Source organism: Balaenoptera musculus, chromosome 13 (assembly GCF_009873245.2).
Source record: "Balaenoptera musculus isolate JJ_BM4_2016_0621 chromosome 13, mBalMus1.pri.v3, whole genome shotgun sequence".
Taxonomy (NCBI): domain Eukaryota; kingdom Metazoa; phylum Chordata; class Mammalia; order Artiodactyla; family Balaenopteridae; genus Balaenoptera; species Balaenoptera musculus.
The window spans coordinates 82,247,291-82,267,546 of NC_045797.1; the positions used below are offsets into that span (position 1 = coordinate 82,247,291).

The 20,256-nt window shown below is 49.6% G+C and overlaps 1 protein-coding gene across 1 annotated transcript; it reads left to right on the forward strand.

Annotated features, from left to right (window-relative positions):
- Positions 1-6,572: 6,572 nt before the first annotated feature.
- NTSR2 (neurotensin receptor 2) lies at positions 6,573-15,690 on the forward strand. Its single transcript, XM_036873483.1, has 4 exons — positions 6,573-7,204; positions 12,248-12,498; positions 14,115-14,204; positions 15,191-15,690. The coding sequence occupies exons 1-3, from the start codon at positions 6,581-6,583 to the stop codon at positions 14,143-14,145; spliced, it is 906 nt and encodes a 301-aa protein (XP_036729378.1). The 5' UTR covers positions 6,573-6,580; the 3' UTR covers positions 14,146-14,204; positions 15,191-15,690.
- The last annotated feature ends 4,566 nt before the right edge of the window (positions 15,691-20,256 follow it).

Sequence of the window (20,256 nt, forward strand, 5' to 3'; positions counted from 1 at the left end):
GATGGGTATAATGACCTCCCTTTACAGGCTGGGGCCAGTGGCTGTCCCGGCGCTGCATCTAGGAGGGAGCAGGGCGGTCCTCAGCCCCCGGCTTCCGCACTCCCAGGTCACCACGCTCCTGGCCACACTGTACCGCTGGCCCTCCTCCCACTGGGGAAGAGCAGAAAAGGTAGGGAGACCCCCACCAGCCCAGCCCTGGAATGGCTCCCACATGTCCTCAACGGAAGGGAGAAGGTAACACTTTAAGACATCTATACTGAGCTGGGTCCCCACCACTCTTACTAGTTTTAATTCATCCTGTGGGGATATTTTGAAAACTTCATGACTGACGAGGGATAAGACCGTAATTACACCTGGTCGCAGTGAACATTTAGCCTAGATGCACACAGCCACACAGGAGCAGTCACTCTGCACACAGCACACCGGCGTCACTGCATCCATCCTGAGGCGCCGTCACGTGGCGCCTCGGGATGAACAAGGCGGGAGAGGCGTGGTCCTCGGGGCTCTGGGCCCAGGCGGGTGTCTCAACCCGGCTGGCAGGGAGGTCAGGCTGATGGGTGTCCTGCTGCTATGTCAGGCCGCTGACAGCCAACACTGGCTTGGCTGGCGTGCCTAGAGATGGGGACGTGAGTGTTGACGTGGCTCCCGGAAGCTCCATGTGATGACTGAACCTCATCACCTGAGTCACACAGACCTGGGCCCTGGGGCTGACTCGGCCCCTGGAAGCTGTTCTGACTCAGGCCTTTAAGAACCTTTGTTTCCTTATCTGGGAAACACAGGGATAAAGATAGTCTCTCCACCATAGGGCTGTTGTGGGGATACTGAGTCCAGGCACGGAGAGCCCTTGACACAACGCCTGGCGCGTATCAGACCCTCAAAAAGCCGTAACAACTATTAATCCTCACAGTAACTTTGAGGTGGGTATTAATAGCTCCATTTTACAGGTAAAGAAGTGGAGGCTCTGTTTTATTTTGTACTTCTGTTGGCCACACTCTCCAACAACTTGTCCTCCACTGGAGCTTCTGAGGACTCCCTCGCTGCCCCAAGGGACCACGGCCAGGACCATGCTGGACTGCCCCTGAAACACTGCCCCTGCATGCTCCTGGCTGCAGGAATCCACAGGGCACTCCTTTCTCCCAGACTGCCAGGCCCAGGGTCTGGGAGTCTCCTGCGAGGCCCCACAAGAGCACCTTGGATGTTCCCATTGCTAAACCTTAGCTCGTGCTATGACCCCTTCCTGGAATGCCTTTCCAAAAGTGTCCACTTTCTAGGCCCAGGTCAAACTGAATTCTTCCTCCACGGAGCCTTCCCTGATCTCTCCACTCCATAAGGACGTTTCCATGCTCTGACCTTCGAGATAAAGGATGCAAGGTCGGGACTGACATTTCAAGCATCTTCCATGAGCCAAGTGCTTTCCTCACACGTATCATCTCGAAGTCCCAGGGTTAGGTGTTGTCATTTCCCAGATGAAACAGACTCAGAGGGGCTCACCTGGCCAGGAAGAGGTGGAGCTCAGAATTCTCACCATCCACTCCCCTTATCCGACACTTAGCGTGTGCTGGGGCAGGTGAGTTACCTGTGAGTTTATGTCTCATTATCTCAACCACTGTAGGCACAGGGTCCAGGCCTGACTCATCTTTAGCTCCACTAGTACCTCACACAGTAGGGTGACACAGCATGTGAAAAAGTCACATCTGCTTTTTTTAAATTAATAAACAATTTTTTAGAGCGGTTTAGGTTCACAGCAAAATTGAGCTGAAAATACAGTTTCCATGTAGTCCCTGTTCCCACACATGTACAACCTTCCCCACTATCAAAATCCCACACCAGGGGGGTACATTTTTTACAATCAGCGAACCTGTACTGACAGATCATTATCCCTCAAAGTCCATAAGTTACATTAAGGTTCACTCCTGGTATTTCACATTCTATGGTTTTGACAAATGTCTAATGACATGTATCCACCACTGGAATCATACAGAGGAGTTTCACTGCCATGAATGTCCTCTGTCCTCAGCTGTCACCTCTCCCTCCCTCCATGTCTTTTCATGACTTGAGAGTTCTTTTATTTTTAGTGCTGCATAATATTCCAGTGTCTGGATGTACCACAGTTTATCCACTCACCTACTGAAGGTCATCTTGGTTGCTTCTAAGTTTTGCAACTATAAATAAAGCTTCTATAAACATCTCTGTGAGGGTTTTTGTGTGGACACAAATTTTCAGCTCCTTTGGATAAATGCCAAGGAGCACAATTGCTGGCTTGTATGGTAGGAGGAAGTTTAGTTTTGTAAGAAACCACCAAACTGTCTTCCAAAGTGGCTGCACCATTTTGCATTTCCCACGAGCAATGAATGAGCATTCCCGTTGCTCCACACCCTCACCAGCATTTGGTGTTGTCAGTGTCCCAGATTTTGGCCTTTCTAATAGGTGTCTGATGGTAGCTCATGTTTGTTTTCACTTGCATTTCCCTGATGACACATGATGTGGAGCAACTTTTTATGTTTATTTGCCATCTGTATATCTTCTTTGGTGAGGTGTCTGTTGAGGTCTTTGGCGCATTTTTAATCTAACTGAGCGTTAAGAATTCTGTGTATATTTTGGATAACAGTCTTTTATCATGCACATACACTAGATTTGTCAAGGTCGTAGCTGAGAACAGATGGGAGACTGGAGCTGGGTCAAGGCCTGACAAGGCAGCTGTTTACAAGGATATGGGGAGGGGTGAAGAAGACTGGCAGGGGGTGGTGGCGGGACCTAGGCCAGCCAGGGGAGGGGCTGAGGCCAGGCTTGGGTTGAGGCGAAAAGAGGGGAGTCAGTGACCTGAGGTGTATGAGGCAGGATATCGGCCTCCAAAGTGTCCAGGTCCTAATCCCCCAAACCTGCGGATATGTCACACTACACAGGATATGTTACATCTTCTGCCTCCCTCTCTCTCTCTCTGTCCCTGTCTCTCTGTATCTCTCTGTCTCTCTGTGTCGCTCTCTCTCTCATAGACACACACACACACACACACACACACACACACACAATGACTCTCTGTTGTTCTCATGAAAGTAAACTCTGTTTCTCTGAGTCAGAAAACCCCACCATGACTCACTCCTGGAGTGAGGGAAACAGGGAATTAACTGTCTTTTTTTCAAGGTTGAAGCAGCAAATAATCTCTCCGGGTTATTTGTTGGCATCAATAACCATCAGGTTATTTGTCGGCTGATTAGGGATCGGAAATTGTCTTAGTCGGCTCAAGCTACAGAACAGCGTACCATAGGCTGGGTGGCTTAAACAGCAGAAATTTATTTTCTCACAGTACTGGAGGCTGCAAGTCCAAGATTTAGGTGCCAACAGATTTGGCTCCTGGTGCGAGCTCTCTTCCTGGCTTGCAGAATATCTCCTCCTCACTGTGTCCTCATGTGGCAGAAAGACAGAAAGAGACAGAGAGAGAGGGAGGGAGGCAGCTCTCTGATGTCTCCTCTTATACGGACACTAATCACCCTCATGACCTCGTTTAACCCTAATTACTTCCTCACTCCACATACAGTCACTAAGGCTTCAACAATTGGGGAGGGGCGACACAGTTCAATCCATAGCAGAAGCCCCCAGGATGGGATCCTACAAGCAACAGGCAAGAAAGTCAGGAACCTGAGCACACAAAGCAAGCAGAAAACCCCGATTCCTGGCCTCAGAGACCCCCTTGCCTGGCCAGGAAGCCTTGTCAATACTTGACACTACTGCCCGGACAGCCCAAAGCAGGGCAACATTCCACCTCTGGCATCCCTGCACTCAGAACTGCTGCCCTTCCATAACTGCCCACCCCTGGCAGCGCCCTCCAGCTCTGAGTGGTTCTGAATTATTTGCTGCACAATTAGAGATGGAGGAATTTAGCCTGGTCTGTGGCTAAACAGGAAAGCCAAGATTTTGATTCTTTTTTTTTTTTTTTTAAGTCAGCAGGGAGCTTTCTTTTATTTATTTTTATTTTTTATTTATTTATTTTTGGCTGCGTTGGGTCTTCGTTGCTGCGCGCGGGCTTTCTCTAGTTGTGGCGATCGGGGGCTGCTCTTCGTTGCGGTGCGTGGGCTTCTCGTGGCGGTGGCTTCTCTTGTTGTGGATCACGGGTTCTAGGCACGCGGGCTTCAGCAGTTGTAGCTCACGGGCTCTAGAGCGCAGGCTCAGTAGTTGTGGCACACGGGCTTAGTTGCTCCGCAGCATGTGGGATCTTCCCAGACCAGGGCTCGAACCCGTGTCCCCTGCATTGGCAGGCGGATTCTTAACCACTGCGCCACCAGGGAAGCCCCAAGATTTTGATTCTAACATAGACAGTGGGGGTTATCAAGGATCAGAGTCTTCCAATACAGGCTGAAACCAATCTTGACACAAGTGATGTTTGTATTCAGAGGCAAAAGTAAGTTCTTGTGGGTATTGAAGAAGCAAGCGCTAGTCTCAGAGCATCTATGCACAGATACACTCTCTAGGAAGAGTTTCAGGTTAGCGGGACCATGCATGAGATTTACAACCAGAGGGCACATCAGTCATTCTCCTCTGTCCCCCTGGGTGAAGATAGAAACTCCAAGTCCTCTGCACACATCTGTAAGGGGAACCGACTGGGTGCGTCATTGGTGCTGAATCTTCCTCCTCACTCAGTAACTGCATTTCACTATCCTCCTCTGACCTGGCTGGAGAGGCCCAACCACAGAAGATACAAAGGAAATTCTCCTCTTTCTACATGACACAGGATGCTTACTGTCCTTAAAAGGCAACAATACCTCTTCATGTCTTTGATGGTGTGTCCTGGAGAATGGACTCACCCCCAATAGCACCACAAATGAAAAACCAGAGACTGCCCCCTTTTTGTTGGAGCTTCTCTACCTCAAAAGTGTTAAGAATTTAACTCCTTGAAGTGACAGCCTGGGAACTCCAGCCCTGAAGATTCCTATCTGCTCTGTGCTCTAACCCAAAGAGGTAAGAAAAACAGATCATAGTATTTTTCATTCCTCATTTTCAGAGAGTAAACTAGGCTAAGAGAGATAGGTGGCCTGTCCAAGACACACAACCAGTGAACAGCAGAGATGAGACTTGGACCCACCTCTTCCAACTCCACCCCGGGGTCTCTCCACTCTTCCAGACTAGACCTTGGGAGACTAAGACCTTGGAGAATTCGTCCAAAGGGAAGCAGGAACTTGCCCGTTCTCAGGTCCTACAGGCCTGATTGAGCTACGTGAAACCCAGTAAAAAGTTAAAAATTTATTAATATTGGTTAGTTGCTTTAAAGAAAATTTGTCTAAAACTCATATGTATGGAATCCTTGTGATGGACTGAATTGTGTCCACTCAAAACATATATGTTGGGACTTCCCTGGTGGCACAGTGGATAAGACTCGTGCTCCCAATGCAGGGGACCTGGGTTCGATCCCTGGTCAGGGAACTAGATCCCACATGCATGCCATAACTAAGAGTTCTCATGCCACAACTAAGGAGCCACATGCTGCAATTAAGGAGCTGGTGAGCTGCAACTAAGCAGCCGTGGAGCTGCAACTAAGGAGCCCACCTGCCACAACTAAGACCCCATGCAACCAAATAAATAAATATTTTAAAAATTTAAAATATATATATATATATATATATATATATATATATATATATATATATATGTTGAAGCCCTAGCCCCCAAAGTGACTGTAAGGTTATATATCCAAATGGAAGAATCAAATATCACTGGGCCATAACAACTTTGCTGAAGACAAAAAATCAGGAGACCTGGTTCTGGCCCTAAATGTCCGGGGATCTAAGGGTGAGATAAGAAAGCCTCCACAAGGCCCTTTCAGTTCTAAAGTTCTGGTGTTCTGGAAGGGCTTAGGAAAGAGACCAATGGAAGGTTTTGAAACATGCTAAACATACTTCTTTTCCCTTCCTGACACTGCTCCATGAGAATACATTCTTGAAGGACCGGGGAAGCGTGATATCATGAGGAGGCATCTGACAGTGACAAAGGAGTCCTTGAGGTTATTAGTGTGGCACTGAAACAGCCTTTAACAAGAAGATGAAAGAGTGCTTTAGCAAGAAGAATGACAGCTGCAAAATGCTGAACTGCAGGCAAGTTCTTGATCAGTTGTCCTTGGGACTATACACACAGACAGTAGCACAGCACAGGGGCACGCAGTGCATGTGGGATGCCTACTTATGCTGCAGTGCAGAGTTTCACACAGATTCACCCACTTCATCTTCACAGAGATTCTGCAATGTAGATAATATTTTTTAAATGCAGAAATGGATTGAGAGAGGGTTAAAAAATAACTTGCCCAAGGTCACACAGCTAGTACGTGAAGGCGTCTGGCCCAACGCATGTCTCTCAGGTCCCAAAAGGAGCCGACCGTCCACCCAGCGCGTGTTTCCCTGCGTGGAACTGAACTGAGAAACGTGAGCGCAGCTACCGGGCCTACCCTCGCGGTCCTGCGCTGGCGCAGGGGCGCCCTTCGCGGGGCGTGTCCTCCCGTTCCGGAGGTTCCCAGAGAGGAGGCGGCGCTGGCTCACGGGGCAGCTCGCCCAGTCTCCGGGCAGGGAGAGGGAGGGAGTGCGGCCGCGGGAGCGGGATGGAGACCAGCAGCCCGCGGCCCCCGGGGCCCAGCCCCAGCCCCGCGCCGGGCCTGGACGCCCGGCTGGGCGTGGACACGCGCCTCTGGGCCAAGGTGCTCTTCAGCGCGCTCTACTCGCTCATCTTCGCGCTGGGCACGGCGGGCAATGCGCTGTCCGTGCACGTGGTGCTGAAGGCGCGGGCCGGGCCCCCCGGGCGCCTGCGCTGCCACGTGCTCAGCCTGGCGCTCTCCGCCCTGCTGCTGCTGCTGGTCGGCGTGCCCATGGAGCTCTACAACTTTGTGTGGTTCCACTACCCCTGGGTCTTCGGCGACCTGGGCTGCCGCGCCTACTATTTCGTGCGCGAGCTGTGCGCCTACGCCACGGTGCTCAGCGTGGCCAGCCTGAGCGCCGAGCGCTGCCTGGCCGTCTGCCAGCCGCTGCGCGCCCGAAGCCTGCTGACGCCGCGCAGGACCCGCCGCCTGCTGTCCCTCGTCTGGGCCGCCTCGCTCGGCCTGGCCCTGCCCACGGCAATCGTCATGGGGCAGAAGCACGAGCTGGAGACGGCCGGCGGGCAGCCGGAGCCCGCCTCGCGCGTGTGCACCGTGCTGGTTAGCCGTACCACGCTGCAGGTCTTCATCCAGGTAAGCGGGAGGGGCGACCCTACAGCCTGTGTTTTCATCTCTCATACTGGAGACCAGTCAGAAAGTTGGGTCTCATTGCCCCATTTTACAAAGAACTTGTGGAGAGACTCGGCTAAAGTGAAACACTAAGAGAAGTCCAAACAAGAATGAAATGTTGCCATTTGCAGCAACATGGATGGACCTAGAGATTATCACACTAAATGAAGTAAGTCAGAGAAAGACAAATATTATATGGTATCGCTTATACGTGGAATCTAAAACATAATACAAATGAATATATATACAAAACAGAAACAGACTCTCAGACATAGAAAACAAATTTATGGTTACCAAAGGGGAAAGGGAGGGGAGAGGGATAAATTAGGAGTATGCAATTAACAGATAAAAACTACTATATATAAAATAGGTAAGCAACAAGGATTTGCTGTATAGCACAGGGAACTATATTCAACATCTTGTAATAACCTATATGGAAAATAAAAAAATATATGTATGTATAACTGAATCACTTTGCTGTATACCTCAAACTAACACAGTATTGTAAATCAACTATACCTCAATAAAAAAAATAATGAAGAGAAGTCCAGATTTGAATTCAAAATTAACTCTGAAGTCTTCCCACTCTTGCAGGAGTGGTGAGCAAATGTGACGGGGTATAAGAATTACCCTGAGAGCAGGTAAAAATATAGATTTCAGGACCCACCCTAGGCTTCTGCTTTTTTATTATCAGCAAAACTAGTCATCTTTAGCCCCATGACAAGAACATGAAAGAACAACTAGTTTATTGGGACGTTGTGCAGATATAAGAAGAGGCCTGAACATTCAACATTAATGAAGGGTTTCAAAAGAAATACACATATCCACTGCAGCCTTACTGAGAATATGGAAAAATGTGAAGTTAAACCCAATAAGAAAACATTCCACTTCCTTTCAAAGTGGCTTACTATGGTCCCTATAAGGAGAATAACTCAAAGCTGGCTAGGCAGGATCCCTAATTTTTAGAAAATCCACTTCCTATATCAGACATTTTTGCAAGTTGTCCAATTCCTTACCCCAGTCTGGACCTGATGATAAAGGAGACCAAAACAACAAACACCAAAACCCACCAACAGTAACCATACTAATGGAACTGGTCCTGCAGGGAATCAAGGCAGCCGTCAGAATAAGGGAGCCCACTGACAACAGTGGGAGTGGCTCCTCCTAGCGCTGCACCAGGTGGACTAATTGTGACCTCAGACCTCAGCGGTCTGCCCACATGCTGCCTGCCCCAGCCCTGGCCCAAGCACCTCCTGGCCACAGGGCAGCACGGGGCAGCACTCATCTACCTCCCAGCAGCTCAGCTGCCTCCGGATTGTGAGCTGCAGGGAATCAGTCAGCAGAACAGTCAGTGCACTACTGCTCCTGCCCGAGGCCTGACCGCCCGGCTCCCGCTGCACACTGCTGTGGCCCCGCCAATGGACTAACAGCCCCAGGCTCAAAAGACCTGGTTGTCAAGTTCCACCACGCTTCACAGACTGGGGCAGTGGCTTCCAGGCTGTACTTATTTTGGAGTTAGGCCTGAGAGAGGAAAAAGTGTCAAGCAATGTTTGTGCTGCAGATATGCTACTTTCAACGTTTACTTTACTGGTACGGACCAACCAATGAGATGAAAGCCATGAAGTGTTCGTGGGCCAAGCTTTTGACATTATATGTAGTGAATTCTTTCAGTGTACCAGTGTTGTTTGACAAATGGTATATGTCAAAAATGTTTCACTTGAGATGTACAGTCTGTGTTAACGAAATAACCAGACTCAAATTATTTTGGCCCACCTTTCTTTTTAGTGTCTTATCAGTGAGTTGATTCATTATCCACATGAATCAATGCTTTTTGACCAAGGAAACTGCTCAGAGTTTTTGAAAGTAGAAAAAGCTGCAAGGGCATACCTTGTTTTACTGCTCTTAGCTTTACTGTGTTTTTTTACAAATTGAAGGTTTGTGGCAACCCTGAGTTGAGCAAGTCTATCAGCACCATTCTTCCAGCAGCGTTTGCTCATTTCATGTCTGTGTCATATTTTGGTAATTCTCGCAATATTTCAAATAAAGGTTACAACAGCAATAAAGATTATGACACACTGAAGGCTCAGGTAATGGTTAGCAATTTTTAGCAACAGAGTGTTTTTACATTAATGTATGTACATTGGTTTTTTTAGACATAATGCTATTCCACACTTAATAGACTACAGTATAGGGTAAACATAACTTTCATATGCACTAGGAAACAAAAAAATTCGTGTGACTTGAATTTATTGCAATATTCACTTTATTGCAGTGGTCTGGAACCAAACCCGCAATATCTCCAGGTATGCCTTGATAGTTCTTCTAGAAAGATCTCAAAGGTCCCAAAGATTAATTACTAACTTATGAATATATGTTTTACCTTCAATTTCTGTCTTGACTGGTACTAAAGTTACAGCTTGATAGTAAGTATATTGTCAATAAAAACCTGTTTGGTTCCACAACAAACTTAAAATGATCGTCATGTACAGTGTTTTATTTTTCTCTAGGTGTTGCTGACTTGTGAGCGTGCATTAAGATGAAAAAAGCCTGAATGATAACTCCTTACAAAGGTGCAGCACCCAACTGAGACATTTTGTGATGAATTTTTTTTTTTGTCGTGGCCATACACTTGCGGGATCTTAGTTCCCTGATCGGGATGGAACCCATGCCCCCTGCGGTGGAAGCGCAGAGTCCTAACCGCTGGACTGCCAGGGAAGTCCCCATTTTTTTTGCACTGATTTTAAAGTGCTATTAAAATGTTTCATTTTTTTTCAGTGTTTGCAGAGGGAAAGAACTGAGGAGGAGAAAACCCTATAACACATGTATTTTGAATTTGAAAAATTAAACATTTAAAACACAAGGTATATAAACTTGTTTTTCATAAATCAAACAACATCAAATAATAACACAAGACCTATACTGTACAACGGCTGCTCCCTCCCTGCTCCTCCCTGCTCTGACTTCTAGTCTCTGCCTATACTGTAAAACGGCTGCTCCCTCCCTGCTCCTCCCTGCTCTGACTTCTAGCCTCTGCCTATACTGTACAACGGCTGCTCCCTCCCTGCTCCTCCCTGCTCCTCCCTGCTCCTCCCTGCTCCCTCCCTGCTCCTCCCTGCTCCTCCCTGCTCTGACTTCTAGTCTCTGCCTATACTGTACAACGGCTGCTCCCTCCCTGCTCCCTCCCTGCTCCCTCCCTGCTCCTCCCTGCTCCCTCCCTGCTCCTCCCTGCTCCTCCCTGCTCTGACTTCTAGTCTCTGCCTATACTGTACAACGGCTGCTCCCTCCCTGCTCCTCCCTGCTCCCTCCCTGCTCCCTCCCTGCTCCTCCCTGCTCCCTCCCTGCTCCTCCCTGCTTCCTCCCTGCTCCTCCCTGCTCCCTCCCTGCTCCTCCCTGCTCCTCCCTGCTCCCTCCCTGCTCCTCCCCGCTCCTCCCTGCTCCTCCCCGCTCCCTCCCTGCTCCTCCCTGCTCCTCCCCGCTCCCTCCCTGCTCCTCCCTGCTCCTCCCTGCTCCCTCCCTGCTCCTCCCTGCTCCTCCCTGCTCCCTCCCTGCTCCTCCCTGCTCCCTCCCTGCTCCTCCCTGCTCCTCCCTGCTCTGACTTCTAGCCTCTGGTCTGGAGGCACCGTCCACTCTGACGTAACTCCCGCTACCTTTTGCCTACATCTTCCAAAGAATACGCCTGCTTTATCTGTCAGCCTTAAATTTATCCACTGACTTCTACCTGTAGAAAATGAATACGTCATTCTTTTACATTCCCATCCCTGCCCTCCACACCCCACATTCACACACACTTCCTCTCACCGTCCTTTCAGTATAATTATGTCATGGTATTTGGTTAGATTCATGGTCAATATTTATTTTATTGTGACTATGTAAAATTCTTCACTGATGAGCCAGGTTGTATATTTTTGGGTTTTGCCCTTTCCGATATTACAATATTATCTCCAGTATTCGTTTTCCTTGCAGTTAATGATGAATAGCCTTTTTTCCCTCTCATTTGCTTAGTTTCCTATCTATTGCTAACTCATTTTTCCTTCTCTACCAGAAGTATAAATACTATTTCAATATGTTCAGACCCATGAGGTAATCTACCAGCTTCATCTTGTATTCTTCAGTCATCCCTGGAGCCCTATCTTCTGCTCCAGCCTCACTGGGTGCACAGCTGGCACCTTGCCAATGCCACCCCATCTCTCTGCTCCTCTGTGGGACACTGATTTGGGGATCCCAGCTCTCCCTCTGTATTTGTTCATAACCTTATTTTGATGGAACATATGCTCTTGTAACCTCCTGCGACCTGAGAGAAAGTTCATAGAGGGTAAAAAAATTTTTAAGAATTTGCATGTCTGAAAATGTTTCATTTTATCCTTGCGTTTCTCATAATATGGCTGGGCAGAAAGTTATAAGATGGAAATCATTTTCCTCACACATTGTGAAGCATCACTATTATTTTCTAGCTTCTTCCACTGTTGCTTTGAGTGAGTCTAATGCCATTCTGGTTCCCCATCCTTTGTATGTGCCATCTTATCCCTTTGGAAGCTTTCAAGACTTTCTCTTTGTCTCCAGGTGCTAAAATTCATAAGAACATGCCTTGACGTGGATTTATTTTCATTCATTGTTCTGAGTAGCCAAGCGCTTTTCAGTCTAGAAGCTCATATTCCTCCATTTTGGGAAATCTTTCTTAAACGTGGTTTTGGTTGTGTGTTTTTTTGTTGTTGTTATAATTTCCTCCCCCCTGTTTTCTCTATTCTTTTTCTTTCTAGAATGGCTATTATTTAGATGGTGAGCATCCTAAACATTCCAAATTTTCTTATCTTTTCTATTTTCATTGCTCTCTCCTTACTTTCTGAGAATTTTCTTGACTTCCTCTTGTAAACCTGCTGTCACCACACCCCTGCCACACACCCCCTCTCCTGCTGCTACAGATTCCTGGGCCCTTGAGCCCGGCCTGATGACCAGAGTATCACTGAGCCTTGGTGATACCTCCATAACCTTTGGAATTACCTTTTCCAGGTGAATGTGCTGGTGTCCTTTGTGCTCCCCTTGGCATTAACTGCTTTCCTCAGCGGGGTCACCGTGAGCCACCTGGAGGCCCTGTGCTCCCAGGGGCCATCCCCTTCTGCCCCCGGCAGCTCTGCCCCCAGCCACCTGAAGCTAATGAGCAAGGAGAGGAGGACACTGGCCCTGGGAGGCCAGGCCGCCCTGGTGAGACACAAGGACTCCGGCCGGACCCGTGGCCTCCGGCGCAGCATCCAAGTTCTCAGTTAAGTGCCCGGTAACACCGCCCAGAGAGGGAGGGCCAGATCCAGGGCTGCCTCCACCAATACCTGGCCACGTGACCTTGAGCAAGTTACTGCCTCCCTCTAGCACTCAGTTTTCTCTTTGCCCCGGGGAGTTATATAGTCACCAATAGGCTTCTGTGAGGTACAGCAGTAGAATTAAAGGAAAGAATGGGAATTGTGCACGTGAACCCCCCATCTGCTCCAGGGAGTGGCGCACAGAGACAAGCAGATGCCTGGCTGCTTTTCAGGGCGTCTGGCCATACAGATGGACGCAAGGAGCAAATGTAGTTAAGGACCCACAGACCAGCAACAGTGGACTCAGACCAGCTGGGTCTCCAAATCCAGCTCTCCACTAACTCTCTACTGTTCCTAAAGTGACATCGATCAGTGTGTTTGCTTTTCTAAGTATCTGGGCAAACTTGGCTTTGTAAGGGCAACTTTAAAGGCACAGGAAAACAGAGGTCTTTCCAAGCACCTGCTGTGACCCAGGAACTCACGACGGTCTGGGAGGATGGAGTAAGGGAGAGGGTCTCCTCTGTCATCAATGCCACGGTCTTGTGGGCAGGACCAAAATATAAGAGCCAAGTGCAATGTGATGTGACAAGTAACAAAGGCAGCACATGAAGGGCCTGGATTTCCTTCCATAGACAACGGGCTGTCATGGAAAGAGCTGGTGTCCAGAATTGCTCTTGAGATATATGTGCTCAGCAGTCTTAGAGGACAGGCTATCCAAGTTTGAGAAGTTTGCTTCTCAAACTTCTGTGTGCACAAGAATGATGTGAACAGTTGTAAGACGCAGACCACTGGCCCCCAGCCCAGAGATTCTGATTCAGCCGGTCTGAGATGTGCCTGAGATTTTACGTTTCTAACAAGCTCCCCGCTGAGGTGGACACTGCTGGTCCAGGGGCCACAGTGGAGTAGAGAGAGAATGGGTTTGCCACTCAGGGTAGGAGTAGAAGAAAGGAAGGGAAGAGGGAGAAGGTTGGGGACACTGGGGCCACTTAGGAGACTGCTGTCAGAGTCCAGTGGAGGGAAGACACGGGCCCCTTAGGGTGGGCACAGGGGAAGTGAGGAGGAAGGAATGGAGAGGGAGATGTTAGGGAGAAGCTGTTTAATAGATTGGATCTTGGGGGTAATGGAAAAAGAAGAAGACTCTGTGGCTTATGACGTGAGTGCCAGTTGGATGGTGGTGCCATCAGTCAATCAGGAAAAGGGATAGAAGAGGGAGGGGCCTTATAAGGCGGAAGGACATTTGAGTTCTGTTGTCCACGCAGTCAGACAACCAAGTGGGAATATCTAGCCCTGAGTTGGGAGTATTTTCTAGTGGCCAGGAGCTTATAGATATTGTAGCAGTTTCTAGAAGCATGTCAGTGGACAGGTCAGGATTAAAGACATTCACTCAGAGGACAGGGTAACACCAGGTTGGGGGACAGAGCCAGGTAAGGGTGTGTCAGATAACCTCAAAGTCCCCTTCCAACCCCTAGACTCCAGGAGCAAGTTCAAGGGAAATGCTCTCGTCACCTTGGGCAGCTTCCTCCCCAGAGATGGCATAACTGCTACGTGCTTCCTGTCTGTCTGTCTCTCCCCGGTCATGCGGCAGCCGTCCTGGCTGTGCATGTCGTCTGCTAGATGCCGTACCGTGCCCGCAGGCTCATGTACCGCTATGTCCCCGACAACGGGTGGACAGAGTGAGTGAGGGGAGGAGCCCCGGCACACAGGGAGGGGCCGCCGGGCGGGGCCAGGGCTGCCTCTGCTCTCCGCAGGGACCCCCAGTTGCTGGGTTCCCCAGAACTCTGGCCTCCTTTCTATCTGGTCCTGCCCAGTCTGTTATCCCAAAGGCTCCCAGCTCAGGGTGGGGAACAGAGCATGATCCAGAAACCTCTCTGAACTGGTCAGGCCACGTGAGTGGTAGTCAGGGTTATGGGCATCCTGACTTCAGGACGGAGAGCGGCCTACAGGTAGGGAGTGGGGGAAAGGCCATGTTCGTACAAGGAGAGAGGGAAGAAGCCTCAGAGCTGTGATTCCATGAGCTAACAGAGGCCCCTTAGAGACCAGACCATGCACACCCTTTTTACGACACGACTGGAGAAAAGCAAAGCAGAGAATCCCTTATCTTCCTTTTGGAAATCACTATGCCTCGATCATAAGGGAAAGTCAAACATCTGAGAGGACAGCGATCCCATGTGGCCTCCAAGGAGATAGCTGTGTCAACAGATGGCTCCTTCTCGAGAGCTGCTAGTGTCCCCCCCCGACCCCCACGTGCACACACATGCACACACGCAGCCGCTCCCACGGCGACAAGGGGCGCAGCTTCTCAGAAGGACTTTCTCCTCTTAGTGAAGCCGCATCTCCTTGACCGCACCCAGCAGCACGAGGCTCCCAGTGTCTCAGCGGGCCGGCCAGTGGCCCCCGTCCACCAGCAGGTGTGCCCTTCACTGTGCAGGTGACCGGGCCGGGCGGCCAGGAACAGGGACTCAAAGGCTGGGCGGAGCAAGTCAGCCAAGGGCAGCTGGTGTGATGGAACGTCTCTTGCATTCACACTGAGCTTCCCGATAGCAGGAAGCAGGCCTTCCTCACCCAGCCGTGTGGAAGGGGAGACACTCCCAGCAGGAAGGGGAGGATGCCACGGGCAGGCGGCAGGCCCCCTAACCTGCCTTCCGGGTTTCTCTTCCAGCAAGCTCTACGATTTCTATCACTACTTCTACCTGGTGACAAACACGCTTTTCTACGTCAGCTCGGCGGTGACCCCTGTGCTGTACAATGCTGTGTCCTCCTCCTTCAGAAAACTCTTCCTGGAAGCCCTCAGCTCCCTGTATCGAGAGCACCAGCCCATGAAGCCATTCCCCCCGGGGGCCCCGGAGCCCCGCCCTAGTGGACACAGCCTCCGGCTCTGGGGCTCCCCCAGGAACCCTGGCCTGGATGAAATCGAAGAATGAGCAGAGTAACACTGGCTGCACCGCCATCTAGCATTCAGATGAGCAATTCCATCACTAATAACTCAAGCCCTGCCGTCAGGCGGACCTGCAGGGACCCCCAGCTCTGCCACTTACCAGCTGCATACCTGCAGGCAAGTCACTTACACCTCTCAGCCTCAGTCTCCTCATCTGTATGATGGAAATGAACAGTACCCATCTTTCCTGTTGTCTGAAGATTAAACGCTTAGCACAGTGCCTGGTGCATAATAAAGAATATATTTTCACTGGCATTATTTTTGTTGCTATTGTTATTACTATTATTACTATAGTTATTGCTGTTTTTCTGCTCTCCTGAATTTCCGCAAATGACAAATCAACAGTGCCCAGAGCTGACTGCCTTGTTAGATCACATGAGCTGTAGTAAAATCGTCCAGTCGCTCCAAGTAAGGGAGCAGCCGTTCACCCCAGCAGGAGCGTTCTGTGGGCTCTAGAGAGCCTGGAGTCACCAGCTGCCCTCTCTGGCCTCGGGCCTGTGTGTCTGCCTGACGTGAGGCGGCCGGTGCAGCCGTGGGACGACGGCAGGGCTGCCTGCTCTGGAGAACAGCCCCACAGACGTGCTCTGGCCAGCAGTGTTCGGAAAGGTTGCATTTCCATTCTTCTTGTCAGAGCAGGCTCCCTCCATTTCCCCGCAGGCCTCAGACCCTCTCCTGCCTGCACAGGGCCCAGTCCTGCTTGACGCGGCCGGCCTTGCCCCCGAAGGCTTGTGAGGCCTGAGCCCAGAGAGAAAGGGTGGTTTTCCTGTCTGTTGCCATTGAAGCCACAGATCTGCAAAGGGGCAGGAAGAGAAAAGTGAAGCGCAGAGCAGAAGGGCCAAGAAAAGGTTTCTGGGGCTTCCCTGGTGGCGCAGTGGTTAAGAATCCGCCTGCCAATGCAGGGGACACGGGTTCGAGCCCTGGTCTGGGAAGATCCCACATGCTGCGGAGCAACTAAGCCCGTGCGCCACAGCTACTGAGCCTGCGCTCTAGAGCCCGCGAGACACAACTACTGAAGCCCGCAAGCCACAACTACTGAAGCCCATGCGCCTAGAGCCCGTGCTCCGCAACAAGAGAAGCCACCGCCATGAGAAGCCCGCGCATCGCAACGAAGAGCAGCCCCCGCTCACCACAACTAGAGAAAAGTCCGCGCCGCAGCAACGAAGACCCAATGCAGCCAAAAATAAATAAATAAATAAAATTTAAAAAGATAAAAAGATTCTTTCTGATTAACTGTGCTGACGTTTCCCTGAACTCCGCCCATCACTCACCCTGGTCCCCAGTCCTGGAACCAGCACCTGTGCACACACATCACAGGCAAACGTCACACAGATACATCCCACACACATCACGCACACACACATACACGCACACGTATCACACCACACACCTCACGCACACTACACGCACACACGCCTGGGCGAGTACCCTGTTGGAGGTGGAAGCTAGAGCAGGCAAAGGAAGACAGGAAAGGTGGCCAGGAGGAAGGCCCAGCCCGGGCACACGGCCTGGGGTGCTGTGCAGTGGCCACTGCATGACCGGGAGGTGACCGTCCCGGCCCCCAGCCCCCAAGCCCTTGAGAAAAGGCCAGAGGCGATGACAACACACTTCAGAGAGAGCCTACACAGAGCCCACCACCCTCCTTGTCAGGGAGAGGAAGGGCCACCTGGAAAGAAGGAGCCACACCGTGCTGGTCTTGGGAACCTCTCGTCAGGCGGCTCTGAGGGTCGGGCACGAGATCGCCCGGTGGATGGAAGAGGACGGACTCCAGACCGACACGTGGAGGGTGGGCGCCCCTTCTCTGCCCCGTGTGCCTGGGCTCCGCCGCACTGGCTGAGGATCCCTGTGGGCTGACCTTAAAGGCCCATCTCTGGAGCTCCTTAGTGAAGGCGGGGGAGGGCACCCTCCTTCATTCTAGCGAAAGCTCACAGAGCACCGTGAAGTAGGAAAGAGCAATAAGCGGCTCAAAATACAAACTTTGGTGCAGCTCCATTAGGGGGTACAGAAGCAATTGAATCAGCAGGGTCCAGTCGGCCCAGGACTCGGGCCCCGGCCTGGGGCAGACCTGGTTTGGGGCCTGGCCTCATCACTTGGATGAGCCCACCCTGGGCAGAGGAATTTCCCTGAGCCTGTTTTTTCATCTATAAAACTGGTGGAGCAAAAGCCCTTAAATCCAGTTTTTAAAAATAATTTAGATCAGCAAAAACTGACTTGGATTTGAAGCAATGTGCAGCCCTTAGTTATCCTTCTTCATAGAAGTATATGTACATTTTGCTGCAGAAACGTGAATGTGTCTGATTACGGGATGCTCCCAGTTCCTGCGTGTCAGCTCGGGCTGCCATCACCAAACAACACAGACTGGGGGACTTACACAACAGACGTTTATTTTCTCCCAGCTTTGGAGGCTGCAAAGATCAAGGTGCTGACAAGTTTATATTTCATTCTGAGGCTTCTCCTGGCTAGTGGGCAGCGGCCATCTCGCTGTGTGTCCACATGACCTTTGTGCGTGTGTCGGGGGAGAGAGAGAGCCCTCAGGCGTCTCTTCTTACAAGGACACTAATCCTGCTGGATCAGGGCCCCATCTTTATGACCTCATTATGATGAACTTACTTCATCAGTAATAAACCTGAATTACTTCCTTAGAGGCCCCATGTCCAGATACAGCCATAGTGGGGGTTATGCCTTCAACATATGAATTTTGAGGGATGCCAACATTAAGTCCATAACACCCTGTTCGGGTTGCTGTGGTCAGTGGTATATGAACCATGTTACTTTTCAAAAAGTCAAATACTCTGAATTGCAAAATATTGATACATCTGATCCCAAGGGTTTCAGATCAGAGATTATGCATATATAGTACCTAATAATCAATTCGTAATGATGAAATGAGAAAGAATGAAAAGCTCCAATCACAGTGCCTGGCATACAGTAAATGCCCAATAAATACTAGTTGTCACTATTGTCATTGTCATCACTCTAGACCTCAAACTGGGTAAAACCTGGTAACTGGGTAAACCCTTACAGGAGGCCCTGTGAATAGCAAAGAACAGCAGGACCAAAATTTAAAGAAAAACATATCGAGAAAACAATTTAAGAAAACATGAACGATACATAAGGAGTGACTTTACATGTTATCCAAAGATCTCATGCAAATCATTAAGGAAAACACCAAGACCTCAAAGGCCAAGAAACACAACAGAGGAAATACGTTCAGCCTCAAAAGTTCCTAAAGAAACAACGATCTAAACAATAGTGATGCAACATTTTATGGCGAATACATTCATTTCAAAATGTCAATGACAACAGCCCATATTGCCACCAGAAACCAGGTGTGACCGATGTGCTCAGACAGTGGAGGGAGAGAAAATCAGAGTGCCCTCCTAGAAAGGAAACAGACAAGAAACTTTGGAAGCTAGAGAAATGTTCAAAAACTTAGAGCCTATGTTTCACCTGCTGGAATTTTCCTTTAAGGCAGTTTGCCAAGGAAGAAAAGCCCCTCTGTGGGCACACAGGTGTGTTGCCATGCTCTTCATGGGGCATTTACCAGCAGGCTCTGGACCAAGCAGGTTAATCACTCATGATGCCTGCCCCTTACATCCTGCCTGGAAACGCTGTTATTACTTTTGTCATTTCACATGTGGGGAAATGGAAGCAAAGAGAGGTTAAGACAAGTCTTGCCCCATTACTTGGAAACTCAGACTCAGGACAGGTACGCCCCGCTGCATCACACTGCTTCCCAAGAGTCTGATGACAAAAGATGATAAGAAACTAAAGGCTCAGCCTTAAGGAATCGAATGATTCATGATCATCTATTCAAACAAATCCTATGTGTTAGGCCACCATAAACAAATAATAAGACGTACTTAGCAATATAAACATATTGTGGTTTTACTATTAACTAAACAGGGAAACAGAATGCAAAATTATAGTATGCACAAGTCACTCCGATTCAGAGAAAAGGTCCAGAATGAGGCACTTAGAAGATGGTGAGCTTGCTATGGAGGCATGAGTGACCTAAGAATAAGGGTGGTTTCTGCCACCTTCATCCCAGGATCTGAGTTTAGTGCCTGGCACGCAGCAGACACTCAGAAATGTCTGGTAGAAAAAGGACTATAAAACTTTTTTTTTTTTTTCCTAATTTGTTGGCATAATGTTGTTTGTATAATATCTAAATAACAAATTTCAAATAGAAATCAAATTCCCCTTGCTGGGGCCCCAGGTAGAAGCACTGGGCATTGACTAAAGCACCTGCAGTCCAGGCTCACACAGGCCTGGAGATGAATCCTGCCTCTGTCACTTGTCAGCAAATTCCTTCACCTGCTGGGGCCTCCTGCCCACATCTGTGAAACAGACATGATAACAACTATCCTCTGGATGTGAAGAATTAAATGACATCAAACATATGAAAAAATGCTTGGAAAAGTGTGTACGTAGCACTTAAAGAGCTCAATGGGTAGTAGCCGTTATTAATATAAAGGGAAGCTCTTGGCTCCTGAATGCAGCCTATCTTTACAATCCTGTATTTTTTAAATTTATTTATTTAACTTATTTATTTTTGGCTGCGTTGGGTCTTCGTTGCTGCACGCGGGCTTTCTCTAGTTGCGGTGAGGAGGGGCTACTCTTCGTTGCAGTGCGCGGGCTTCTCACTGCGGTGGCTTCTCTTGTTGTGGAGCGTGGGCTCTAGGCGCGTGGGCTTCAGTAGTTGCAGCACGGAGGCTCAGTAGTTGTGGCTCGTGGGCTCTAGAGCACAGGCTCAGTAGTTGTGGCGCATGGGCTTAGTTGCTCCGCGTCAT

Excerpts from the sequence above, each read along its gene's own strand:
- NTSR2 (XM_036873483.1), top strand. The coding sequence starts at position 6,581 with ATGGAGACCAGCAGCCCGCGGCCCCCGGGGCCCAGCCCCAGCCCCGCG. Across the intron at positions 7,205-12,247 it reads CGCTGCAGGTCTTCATCCAG|GTGAATGTGCTGGTGTCCTT; the intron begins GTAAGCGGGAGG and ends TACCTTTTCCAG. Across the intron at positions 12,499-14,114 it reads CGCAGCATCCAAGTTCTCAG|AGCCGTCCTGGCTGTGCATG; the intron begins TTAAGTGCCCGG and ends CGGTCATGCGGC.